The 13,427-nt window shown below is 48.8% G+C and overlaps 1 protein-coding gene across 1 annotated transcript in view; it reads left to right on the plus strand.

Moving 5' to 3' along the window:
* Nucleotides 1–5,057: 5,057 nt before the first annotated feature.
* The window catches only part of LOC144149091 (carboxypeptidase Q-like), a 35,282-nt gene continuing 26,912 nt past the window's right edge, over nt 5,058–13,427 (plus strand). Inside the window, exons 1-2 of the mRNA XM_077680625.1 lie at nt 5,058–5,618; nt 11,574–11,665. Of these exons, the coding sequence (XP_077536751.1) occupies nt 5,148–5,618; nt 11,574–11,665 (563 nt within the window). The 5' untranslated portion in view covers nt 5,058–5,147. The remainder of the gene's footprint in view (nt 5,619–11,573; nt 11,666–13,427) is intronic.

The following is a 13,427-nucleotide window of genomic DNA, read 5'->3' on the forward strand; positions in this document are numbered from 1 at the left end:
GAGAGAGAGAGAGAGAAAGCAAGGCACATAAAAAGATAAAGACAAATAGACACGGACAGACGGGCCAAGATTTTCACGTGTTGACACAACTATATATTGTCATCTTCTAAGCAAAGAACGTTACTGCCGCTGGTCTCGCTGAGCTGTAGATATCGCAAAGGGGAAGGCGCCGCGTGCCCATGTTGGAGCCTTCCCAATTTGCGGTGAGTCCGCGTCCTCTAAAGCAATTGAGAGCGCATGAGGAGCGCGGGCGTGTTGGTAGAATTAAAGGGAAGCACGTGTCGCGCGTACACAATACGCACTGATTCTTAGGGCGCCAGCATTTACTGTCGCATTGCAAGGTAACCTCGAGGGATCTTTGCGTCGACTAGAGCAGTAAAAAATCGAGCACAAGAAATATCGCGTGACTGAACCATGGTCAGGAGCAAATAAAGCAGGCCAGCCGTGTATAATCAATCAATAGTGAATAACACGGGAAATAATAGTTCTTACGCAGAATGGAGAGTTGTGCTAGTTCAATCTGGTTCATATTTAAAGCGCAAACAAACGATACACAAGAAGATGACAAAACGAGTGCTTTTTATCAACTGTTCATTCAATGAAAACAATCACAGCCATTTATACTGGATTGTTCCATTATAACACAAGCGGAAACAACCTGAAGATGGCTTCTGTTTTTTTTTTGCGTTACCATCCCGCGTGACCCTCCATTGTTGCACCCAAAATTTTAACTTCATTTGCCTGTAGTGTTATCGATGTCTGCGGGACGCACCTGTCTCCTGATTTCCTCATCTTGAAGGCTGCCACGAAGAGTCGGGACATCTCATTTTTGCGCGCATAATCTGGTACCGCATTCTCATTCTCATGCTCGCGCAGTCTCACATTTATGCAGCGACCGGTATGACCGATATTGCTTCCCGCCGTCCAACAGAATGTTGTGCATGAAACCTTTTTTGCACTGTACATACCGGGCCCAGATGCTTCCCGATGCATTCGTCAGAATTTCTGCACTCACCACCAGTTGTCCTGGCACCGCTTGCGCAGATTTTTCCAAGCTTGTTCTCAGCCGTGAACACAACGTTGAAGCCATATCCCGCATCGACCTTATTTTTCTTGAGCTCTTGTCATTCTATTTGAATTCTGCGGCGGTCTTGGGACGGGTGCACTTGTAAGTAAAAATCGGGCATATGCATTGCTTCAAAAGTGGCTCCGATACTTAGCGACATATTTCTAGCCCGGAGTTGATTCGAGCGTGCACGAGGAGATGAACCGTACCGTGGACAAGGCCTTCGGTTTTGTCGAGGACTATCTGGTGATGGCGGATTCAAGGAAGGAACTGTGCACCAACATGTTCGGGACTTACATAAAAGGATTGGTAAGACATGGAACTTCACAATGCAAACACCAAATGGAGGAGCAATTCAGTTTCTAGACCTAAGGCTCAAGTTTGAGCAAGACCACGTTTAGTGGTCGTATGCGCCGAGATCTGAAAAGCCGTTGCTGAGCTTCGCTTCCAACCATTCAAAGTTAATGAAACAAGGCTTAGCCGTGTCGTGCCTGAAGGCCGGAATGAGCAAGTCGCGTTTGCAGAGGATGCACGAAAGTTTCGAAGCACAAGTCCGGAGGCTGACAAAAGCGGGTTTTCAATATGAGAACGTCTGTTGGGGCAATTGAAGCGATCGAGTAAGGGGCCGCCCTGCAGGGAGGATCAGGAGGGTATAAGGAAGATGGCGGTGCTGCCTTATATACACAAAGTTGCGCATCGCCTCAAAAAAGTCGCTGCGGGCTGTGGCGTCGACGTTGCGTTTACCGCTCGGAACAAGCGTGGAAGGATGTGCGCAAGGGTTGCTAGGAGAACAGGTGGCGAGGGCAGAAATTCTGACGAATGCTTCGTCAAGCACCGGGACTCGTATGTAGAATGTAAAAATGTGTTGTGTACAGCATTGCTTTGGGCTGCAGGAAGCACTATATCGGTCACACCGGTAGCTGTTTAAATCTGAGACTGCGCGACCATTAGAATGACAATGATAACTCGAATCCCGAACTTCATTCTAAAGCATGCAAACGGTGCCAACCGGTTTGTGGGAATGGGACAGCAGAATATGCTAACAAAGATGAGATGCCCCGACTCACCTTGGCAGCCTACAAAATGAGAAAATCAGGAGACACGTGCGTCGCCCAGTGTCGATAACACTACAGGCGAATGAAGTTAAATTTTTGAATGCAACAGTTGAGGGTCACGCGGGATGGTAACGCAAAAAACAAAACAAAAGCTATCTTCACGTTCCTTGCGCTTGTGTTGTGATGGAACGAACGAGTATAAATATTTGTGTGTTTTCATTCAATAAGCAGCTGATAAAAAGCGCTGTGGTTGTCCTCTCCTTGCGTTTAGTCTGTGTGCGATCTAAATCAGTGGTGCGGAGTTACCACTACGGAATTGGAATCACTCCGGATTCATTCAACCTTTTCGAGGTGTCGGAATGAAATGAGAATGGAATTAAGTGTCTTTTGGATAATGGGAATGGAATTGGAGAAATGGAGAATGAGAATGGAATTAAGTATCTTTTTTCCCGGAATGGAATGTGAATAGAATGGATTTTTAGACGAAGGCGGCACGATCGCTGGCGCCTTCCAGCTACTTAATTAGTCTGTGGCGACGACTGCCTTTGCCAACCTGTCGGCCCCCGTCCGTCTGTTGCAGCGGGGCCCCAGGGCTCCGGCAAATCAAAACCAATGCAGCGAAAAGAAAATTGTGGGTGAGGGCCCTGTGTGCCCGGAACCCGCCATAGGCGTAAGAAGCGACCTTCGGATGTGTTACTGAGCTTTCCACCTCCACGCTCTGCTACAGTAGTGGGTAGTTTTGATATACCATTACATTAGATATTCAATATGGCAAACCAGAAGACACAGCTGCCAGAGGGATTTCGTTTCTAACAGTTCCGGCTCCACTAGCGCCCTTGTTTGGAAATGTTTTGACAGCTCTCAGCAGTGCGACACCGTGCTCTGCTTAGACACGAAAGTGCGGAACCCTCCTCCAATTGTTCCAAACTGGTACGTGGTTTGGTTGCTGTGTTTCTGTACACGTGGCATCTGCGGCTGGGTACCAACTCGTCTTATTACTGAAGCCTTAATCCTCGGTTTGAAAGTTGGAGCATCGCCACTATTCAGGTAGGAAGGCCTCGTTTCAAAATTCTCATCAGGTCCTCGTGCATATTGGTTGCGCGTTCATGGAAACAAACTGTGCGACCACACTTCCTTATTTTGACAGGCCCCCGTCACGATATGTTTCTGTCACTTTAAATGAGGGGGTCATAAATAATGTCCTGTATTGAACGTATTCGGCTAAGGTAGTGGCAGGGCAATAAACAAGCGAAATGGAAGTCAACGTGGAAGCAGTGGCGACTTTCCTACTGTGAATGCAAAACTGTTAACGGTGTTCTGTGACGCTACCCTCCCATCTCTCGCGTTGGTATAGTATCATAAGTGGTACGTGTTGTAACTTCCCTTTTAATTATTCAAGTAAGCATTTAGAATGCGCGTACATGTGAGAAACCTCCGCGTAACATGCCTGTGAGTTAATCACAGCATCCTAATTACGCTGGTATGACGGTACGCAAAGCAGATAGCAAGAAAGAACACGCGACAGACTGTGGCACGAAACGGGAAACAGCAGAAATCAACGTAATAGCTGCTACATTTTGCGTCGCGCAAGAACAAACCGTTAAAGCATGCTAACATGCAAATATCATAATAAGTAGCGGGATCCCGCTACCTAATTAATATGCAAAGAGGGGCAATGTGACACTGCCCCTTTTTAAAGCGAAAGCTTTCTTGGTGGGACCGATGGCATTCTGTCCAAAAATTATTACATTTCCCCATAGACCGGCTGGTGGACCGAAAAGCTATGATAACATATCTGGACACACGGCGCCTACGCGAAACCGGGGACCGCAAATATTCGGTCTCTCTATCTGAAACCGCCCTTCCCTTGTGTCAAAACGGTTACTTGGAAATCACGAAAAAACAACGGTTATAAATGAGACAAGAAACGCGTCGATCATGAAGACGGGGTACAGTAGTAAATCTTTATCTCATAAACCACGTAACCGTGTACTTTTACACCTTCGTAGATGGGTTTACTTAGTGCGTAAAAAATCGTCGCATGGGTTCGTTCTTCTCTTGCGATTTTGGTGTTTGAAGGGTTGACGATCGATTGGACGTGCTTTAAGAGAATGTTTTGACGCACTTTTAGCTTTCGCACTTCTCTCTACTTTAGTTAGAAAGGGATGGTAAACGTTTTCATTAGAAGAGTAGTGGTTCTGCACGAGATATGTAACCAACTTGCTACCACCTCCCAAATCGATGACAAGCGACACATTTTGCATAGTTTTGCAGTTTTCAAAGCGTATGATAACATTAGATTCATGTTGCGTTCCCCGATAACGCGATAAAGCACCTGAGGCAGTTTTTTATGTTGAGGAATTAAAGGAATGGAATTAGACGGCCCGTCCATTCCAGGAGTGTGAATGGGCTAAATTTTGTCATTCCGAGGAATTGAAAAAAATAGAATCACGAAAAGCTTTAATTCCTCGGAATGGAATTGGAATGGAATGGGGATGCCCATTCCGCAACACTGGTCTAAATACGAATATTTCCTAATATTTTTCGTAAAGGTGTTTTAAGATACAGTCATGTGGAATAACATAAAGATGTACTGATCATTGCTGAGTTATTGATATAAACTAGTAAGTAGAGTTATGGTGAATTATTTGAATTATGATAGTTGAAGGGGATTACTATGTATAAAGAAGAACCGAGATGAATTGGGATTAAGCGTCGATTATAGCACCCAGGTCGGGAAATAGAGTTGCATATCGACGGGTGGATGTGTATATAAAGGTAGCTGCCACAGTAAAACATTCCTAACCTCCTTTTTGATGGTGTACTTATCTAAGTAACACAACGATTTCGCAGTCAAAGCACGAGTGTAGAGTTAAGGGGCGTCTGCGAAGCCCTCATGGCAGCAGCACCAACACGCGTTTTTTTTTTTCAGGCAGCTCTTGCACGGCCATTCCAGCGGGCGCCACGCCCGTCCTTGGCTCTCTCCGTGACCTGGCCTCAGCGTTTCCAGGATTTAAACATCCACGATGTTGCAGTTTCTTTACTCGGCGATGCTCTTGGAGCATGCTCGCGGTCTTCCCAATGGCTATTGCCACCTCCCGGCATCGCTAACGCAGGAGATAGAAAGCTACAGGCCCCTGGTCCGGCGCATCGTGTCGCTCTTCAACAATGGTCCACTGTCCGGCAGCACGTACTCGGCCCTGGCCGATTTTGCGGACCGGTATGGGCACCGAATTGTTGGATCGAAGAGCTTGGAGGCCGCTATTGATCACCTGGTAGCGTCACTGAAGGCCGCCGGCGTAGACCGAGTGTGGACCGAGCGAGTCGAGACGCCAGTTTGGATACGAGGGAAGGAAGAGGGCACTCTGGTCGCGCCTCGCCGAGTAAAGATGGATATACTGGGCCTCGGAGGCTCGGTGGCTACGCCACCGGGAGGCATAACCGCCCGTGTGATGGTGGTACGCTCGTTCCAAGAGCTCGACTGGCGTCGAAAAGAGGTAAGGTCCCCTATCTGCAAGACCATGCGCAAAACGATCGAGGAGTTTACCACTACTTTATCGTTAAGACGGAACCATACTCCCACAGGTCAGTTGCGTCAAAGAAAAACAGTGACAGAAAAACCAGGGTTTAATGTACAGGCGAACTTGCTGATGAAGTTAAAAATATCTTAGAATCTGCATTTTTCTAACAAGAAAACATCTCGAAACAAGATAAGCAAGAGTACACGGACAATTTCAAAGACTATGTTTTCTTGTCCAGTTTCTCTCATTCCCTCCATGTTCTTAAACTGTAGTTTTGCTATCGTAATCCACCCTTTTCTACCCCTTGGACGCTAATGGCTCGAACTAGAAACCCCGTGGTAAGGAGTCATAAGAAACGCTTTCAAATACAGTACACTGTCGATAAACACAACTTCAAGGGAGCGAAAAAATTAGTTCCGTTTATCAGGAGTTCCGCTTACTGAGACAGATGTGTGAAAGTGCAAATTTATGTGCGTATACACTCTTAATACCATTTCGTGGAACTCTGAGTACTAGAAGTTGAGTGCACCCGATAGGTTTTTAGAAAGAAAGAAAACTGCAAGAGGTGCAGGCACAGCATTCGCAAAGTTGATTTGGCAACAATGTGTCGCCGTGCACTACAAATTGTATCAAATATTTCTGTTTTAGTCCTTGTAACTCCATCTTCACGGAGGCTAGGCGCCTCAACTTCGCGAGTGCTTACGAGCCACCGAGATTAGAAGACGGAAACGGGTTAATGAAGCATGAACAGCACCCCGATTGCACGAATGAGGCTGCGGAGCTGAGCCGTGTAACCTCGGCGTCCTGAATAGAGACCGAACGACTCGAACAAGTACTGCGATGTTGCATTCGTTGCTGTAACACGGCTGAACAGTAATGAGAAGAGGCTTACGATGTCAGCGAGGCTACAAAAACATGGAGGAAGAAACAAAAACGATACACCCTAAACCGTAAAGAGCTGATTATCGTGCCAATGGGTTTCACAAGATGTTTCATTTCTGGTTCCGTTTACACCGTGACGCAGAAAGTTTAGTTCCGATTACCGAGAGTTTTTTTACATTATCTGTATATAAAACCATCCAACTTACAGGCTGCTGTTCCGTTTAAGCGATTTCTGTTTATCGAAATGCTACTGTATCACTGTAAAGCCTTTTGGCAAACGACCCCGGTCGGCCGCGGTCAGCCACTTTCAGCCCGCAGTAGTTCCTCTCTTATGAACTATGAGTCAGCTGTCAAATTATACACACCAACATACACGTATATATAAAATCAAATTATTAGAGTTCATTCATGCCCAAAGGAATGGCTCGCATTTGCTTTTTTGCTTACTAATCAATTTAACGTGTTTTGCATGTATGAAATGAGTGGGGCAGAAAAGGTATTCTCCATGGTGAGCGGGGGAACTAAAAGTGGGTTTGCCATTTACTTGGGATGGATGCAGAAAACGAGATATAATTGAACCACCAAAAAGTGTTTTGGCGTAGTTTTCAAGGCCGCTGCCGCACGCGTTTCTTGCACCCAGGGTATATACTTCCAGCTCAGTGTGTCGTCAGTTCAGTTCTCATTTAATTCAGCTTATTTCAGCTGTATCTTTTGGTTGGGTTGCTGACCTAAAGGCGGCAGTAGAAGATTGACGAGGCCTACTAAACCATTACAGGGCAGGCACGTCACCGACAACATCAACGCAACAAGCTGTCCCTCAACGTAACAGAATAGGAAAATATACACATAACATACAGCAAACCTGGAAACAACAAAACAGCAATCTGACAAACCCGTGCTCCAATATAGTGGCAACATATATTTTGTAGAAACAATTGGTGTCGCGGTTAAATTTTGCGAAAATTAATAAGTAACTTCAAAATAATAAATACTAGCAGTAGTGCCCGGCAGTGCCCGGTTGGGCCAATATATTAATGACAATAATGGGTGTAACACGTGTTAATTTATTTGTTTGTTGTCATATTTGTCTAGTTGATCGTGAAGTGGTGCACACTCAGGAGCTCCTGCCTGCTGCCAATACAGGAGCTCCAACCGCACGCGCGTCGTGGTAATGTGAAACCACTGGCACTCGGGTTTTACTGCAACTCTCGCTAAACAAATTGCACCAAGATGCTGCTCTCGACTGAGTGAGTGAGTGAGTGAGTGAAAACCATTTTATTGAGCCGGTGAAGTAGGAGTGGTTCCCAATTTCAGAAAGCCATGTGATAAGCGGGAACTCTTCGCTCTTGCAGGAAGAATTGTCTGGACATCCAGATCGCTGTTAGTCACCAGGTTCTGCCACAGCTGGGAAGAATGGATTGAAGAAGGGGGAGGTTGTTTTGCTTGCACTATTAATATGACATGAGGAAGAGTGCCAGGTTGTAAACACAACATGAATTTTGCAGGGCAGGAGATGGCGCTGGGAACACACGATGGAGGCCTACTGCGTAAGGGGTGTTCTTCCTCATGGGAAGTGCTACCTCAGCAGAAATGAACGATGATCATCGGTACAGTTTTATCATAAGTAACATTAGCTCCCGTGTAGTGGCGGGGTTGCAGGAAGTCCCAACAGATGACGAGCGCTAACCTTTGGGCTTTTTACCTGTCCGTATTCTCTTTTAGATTTATGATAAATGAGAGAGCTCCTGCGGAAGGCACGTGGTTGCAGAAACTGCCAACAGATGGCGAGAGCTATGCGAACGCGGGAAAATTCATCTGAACTCCACGTCCAGAGGGGTGTATATTAGAAAACCTCGCTTGCCTTTTTATCCTCATGTTAGGAGAAAATCCTGAAATTGCTTTTTGGGCAATAGAATGGGCTGCATTTGAAACCAAAAATGAATAGGATATGTAGGCGGCCGATGAGGCGGTGCGGCAGAGCCCACGCTTATTCAGGTTGCGCTGGCCATACCATGGTCGGAACGAGGTGCGTAAAACAGGGGCGCCACTCCAGACCTGGTGCCGAATGCTGAGTCTTCCGTGCCAGCTGGCCATACTGCTGATGATGAAGGTGGCGCTGAAGAAGATGATGACGGTGGCGCTGCAGGGCTTCCCCCTAGTGTGAAGCGCGGTAAAGTGACAAACGTAAATAACAAGGCAAGAAAATACACTATGCACTATGTACAGGTATGTACAATTTTTCCGTAGTTAGGAAGAGTCCGTGGGCAGTCAGTGGTCAAGTGGCAGGGCTTGACTAACGGCACGGTCCTGGTCGTCGGCGAGGTAGCGTCCGGGATGTGGGGAATCCTCTGGTGGACGAGACTGGGAGTGCAGGATGGGACGAGTTGGCGTAGGGTGTAGCAGCCCAGAAGAAAAACTGACGCCAGCCGCGGCAACGGCATAGACGACGAGGCGATGCTTGCAGAATGGGCGCTCGTTGAACAGCCAGCCTCTAGGCAGGTGCACCGACGTTCGGCTGCATGCGCGAAAGGCTGGCATTTCCGACGATGAAGTGCCGAGCACGGGTTCAGGTGCAGCCCCACGGCGCCGGTTCGACGTGATGCCGTGGCAAGACGCCTGCACGGACCTCGGCCACAGCGAGACATCCAAGTCCGAGAACGCCTATGAGCAGCTGCACGAATCCTGAGTCGCCGCCCACAGCGTGCGTGCGAGAGACGCTGGGCAAGACGACGTTGATTACTCGCGGGAGCACGCCGGAGGAGTGTCAGCAACGAAACTCCCTTTTTTGGCGGGTGCTTCCGCCGTTGATGGAGAGTGAGTGAGTGAGAAACATTTTATTGAGCCCGTGAAGTGGTGTCGGCGTCGAGGTGCAGCATCGCGCTTGTTTGGCGGCGACATCAGCGACTGATGACGTTGGTAGCTCTCCTCGGGTGCGCCGCGCGGCGCTTGGTCATTCCGGAGGCCACGCGCACCGGAACGCTCTCGTGGCGCCCGAGGCAGCGCACCAGTCGCGGATGCGTTGCCAAAGCGCTCGTCAGGGTACACCTGGGCGTGTTGCTCTGAGAGTTGCGAGGCCGGGGTGCAAACGCCATGGTTAGCATCCTGACTCCCTCCAGACTCCGGTCCAGGCGTTGACGGCACCACAATATGAGACGTGAGCACATCGGGGTCGACATAGAGAGCTACGACATGCGTCTCGTGCGAGTTATGCTGCGAATGCACGTAGCCCGGGCATGGGGTGGTAGTAGGGGAGGAGGAGCGCTCCGGCCGGTTGACGTCCCTGACGACGTCGGCTGTGAGTTCCGTCGGTGTAGGTGTGGCTGGGAGCTCGAGATACGCGCCCATGATCGCAGACCCGTCACCTAGTGAGGGTTCGGGTACATGGGCCCAGGGCGGTGTCGGAGGAAGACTGATGGTGGTAACGGCTGCAGGTTCTCTGTTGGGATTGTCGTCTGCCTGGTTTTCATGCCGTATTGGTTGAGGAAAGTGTCTTTTAAGTCATCATACGCACTGGGGCCTGGGGTCGGCAGCTGGATCTCCTCAATGAGGTCAGCAGGTAGCCTCTGTAATGTCACGAGGTGCGTGATTTCCGGGGACCAGGTGTCATTTACATAAAAATGGCTCTCCAGGATGACGAACCATGCAGCGTGGTTTGTGATGCGGTCAAACGGAATCAGCAAGAGAAGGTCTGGGAGGGCGGGGAACGTTCCTCGCGTGCCGTCGTCCGCGTTGTGGCTAGGGAAGCAGCGTTGCGAAGCCATGGCGAAGCCGCTTGTCCGGGTCACCAAATTGTAGGCGGCTGATGAGGCGGGGCGGCTGTTGAGGCGGGGCGGCCGATCCCATGCCATGGTCGGAACGAGGTGAGTAGAACAGGGGCGCCGCTCCACACCGGGTTCCGAGTGCTGAGTCTCCCGTGCCAGCTTGCCAATCTGCTGATGATGATGGTAGCGCTTAACAAGATGATGATGGTGGCGGTACAGATATACCAATTGGCTGTGTGGTTATTGACGAATGTGTAAAAATCCAGTGTTTTCCCGAAATTATGCTTGCCTTTAATGGGTGGGTGTCATAAAAATATGTTGTGGAACAGTGTTTAGATACCGGAGTAAGTTACCTAACTCAACAAAAACCAGTTCAATATCTCAAATGGCGTGCGATAAAAAAATTAAGATCTGAAAAATAAGTTTACCGCTTGTCACCCTCCCCATGGTGGTATTTTTAAAATTTTCAACAATATTTACCTACAGGCCAGGCGTGGACATCACCTGCTAGGCCTTTTGGCTTGTCAGCCATGTCATTTGTAAAAGAACAATTTGCCCCCTTAGTGGCATCGCAGGGTGAAGTCCTTTAAAATGGTTCTCTGCATTCGTATGAGTGACATATGCTAGCAAAAATCAATTGGATAAATCAATCAGTGAAAGGCCTATTTGAGAATTTTTAGTAACATTATTTTTTTTCGGAATGCAGAATCACCTCGATAGTGTTGGTTAAGGCAAACCAAAAAACTACTTTTTAGATATTCTTAAGGGCTACATGTATGAGCAAAAAGCTCGTGAAAATGTCAACGGGTGACGGAGGTAATCACGAATTTAGGAAAACACAATTTCCCCTTTCCCTTGGTTAGGAGTGCAATTTCCAAAAGTCTCCCCTTAGTGACCCTCTACGCAATGTCGCAAATGTACTACCGAAGTTGCACGTTTCTAGAGGCAGCAGTTTTCGCTGGGCGGTGATAAGCCAGTCAGTCAGTCAGTCAGTCGGCAACTTCACATTATAGGTATAGATAACGATTAACAACCGGACTGTACAAGCATCTGCAACTCGACCAGAAACTACGTGCATAGCTTTGGAGATAATTAATTATTAATTCATCTACCGGGTCACAGAATATTCTAGCAGTTCTCTTGAAGCTGCAATGGTCGCATTTGCCGTCTTCAGAAACCATGCTTGCCATACCGTAGGCTGCGAGCGTTGTGATTTCTGTGCCGCGTAAAAGAAAAGTTTTGCTTGGTTCGGAAAACCATATGCTCAATTCCCGTTCGCCGACCGCAGGTGAACGGCGCTATCGTACTGTTCAATCCCCCATGGATTAACTACCGGAATTACCGTCTGTACCGACACACTGGAGCTTCCCGAGCTGCAAGGTATGTACACATAGACAATACTGGAGGTCACTTTCAAGGTCAACTAAATGGGGTACCATGAAATTTCGCAAGAGTTCATTTGCTGCTAAACGAATCTGTCAGCAGTACTTCATTACAACATTGATTGCTGTTTAAATGCATTTGCCCAAGAGACAGGCAGGTCAACAAAGGGGTTTCAAGGGAAAGTGAGAAGCCGTCCCGCCTTCATTTATTGAGGAGGGCCAAGCGGTTAGCAGAAGGCAAACTGCAAGCGGTGACGGGCGACCCATGGCGCCGGTGATGGTCCTGCCTGGCGGAGTGCGAGCGTGGTTCTCTCGGTTCGGTGTCTGGATTTGAACTGCCAGCCGGGTGACTGGTGCCTCTTATCTCGGCTGCCGTGGCTGAGCTGCTACATCTAGTCCCCCTCCAGTTGGCTCGTAATGTTGAGACAAAAGAGAATGAACGAAAAACATTCAAAACAAAAAAAATTCACTATGTGCACTTCCCACTATAAACAAGTTCGTTACAGTCACAGTCCCAGAGGGAGGGGAACGGCATGCGGTAGACTATTTACAAGTTGTGTCCAGTCCTGGTCAGGCCGTTGAAGCTGTCCGGTGGTTTGCGTTTAGTTCGCGTGGCCCTCCCTGGGTGCTAAGCGGTGGATAAATCACCGGGCGCAAGATGTGGGGAGGAGGTACCGGGACCAGGGTCTTCCGGTACGTTGTGGTGTTGCACGGAGCACTTGAGAGCAACATATTGACGGAACTTTGCTGTTTAGGGGACGAGCGATTGCTGCACCAGTGGTAGGAGGCTCCTGATCTGGGAACACGCCGTGGTGTACATCGGCCCGCCTTCGTGCGAGCTCTCAGAACATGACATTCGAGGTGAAGGGGCTTTCTTTGGCCGCTGAGTCGTACGTAATGCCTCTAGGTCGTGCGTTGTGGCTGAACATGGTGATGGAAGCTTTCTACCTGTGGTCGTTTGCAGCGGTGACAGATTACCTGCTGGTGCGCTGTTTTGGCCATCGTTCTTGCAGACACGTTAGTCGAGGCGAAAGGCTTGCGTGGTTTAAGTGTGTTGAATTACAGGTGGGAAATCTGCTCCACCATTGAAGTTCTCTGTCCTTGAGATGATGGAGTTTCATTTGTGTGCGTAGGGCTTGCCCTCAGGAATGTCTGCCCCACCAGCTACTCTGACTCCTGAGGTGGAACTGGCGACGTGCTGCTTGCTCGTTGAGGTGATTGGTGAGCTCTCAGATTCAAGATGGCAGAACCAAAAAGGCCTCTCTCGTGGGTGGAGGACACCCCGCTCTCTCGTGGATGAGAGGAGATACAGTGGTCAGCGCTCTGGGCGTAGGTTCCAGTGGGTGCTGTGATGATGGAATTAGCAGGCGATGCGGAGCACACAACTGACGGCGATGTCTCCGAAATCGGCGATGGCGCACTGTCACAAGAAGGGGGCGCATTGGGCATGTTGTCAGGCCCCAGTTGTGTGACGGGTACTGAGCCTGGCTCTGGGTCAACCTGAGATGTGGGTTCAGATGGCATAAACTCGCTCGTGCTTCAAGTTGAAGATGGGGCAAGGACACACTTAGGCATGCATGCCTGACTCACTCGAATGACAAGGTCGTGACATGATGCAGAACCCGCAGGTACGTCTTTACGGGTAGTCAGGGCTGCTTGTGCGCTAGGCGAGGCTGAGGTCGCCGAACCACGTGGTTAGATATGTTGCTGGATGCGGGAGGCGAAAAATTGCTTGCTTCAGGAGGATGTACAGGACCGAC

Source organism: Haemaphysalis longicornis, unplaced genomic scaffold (genome assembly GCF_048455015.1).
Source record: "Haemaphysalis longicornis isolate Haplotype H1 unplaced genomic scaffold, Haemaphysalis longicornis Haplotype H1 scaffold_8, whole genome shotgun sequence".
Taxonomy (NCBI): domain Eukaryota; kingdom Metazoa; phylum Arthropoda; class Arachnida; order Ixodida; family Ixodidae; genus Haemaphysalis; species Haemaphysalis longicornis.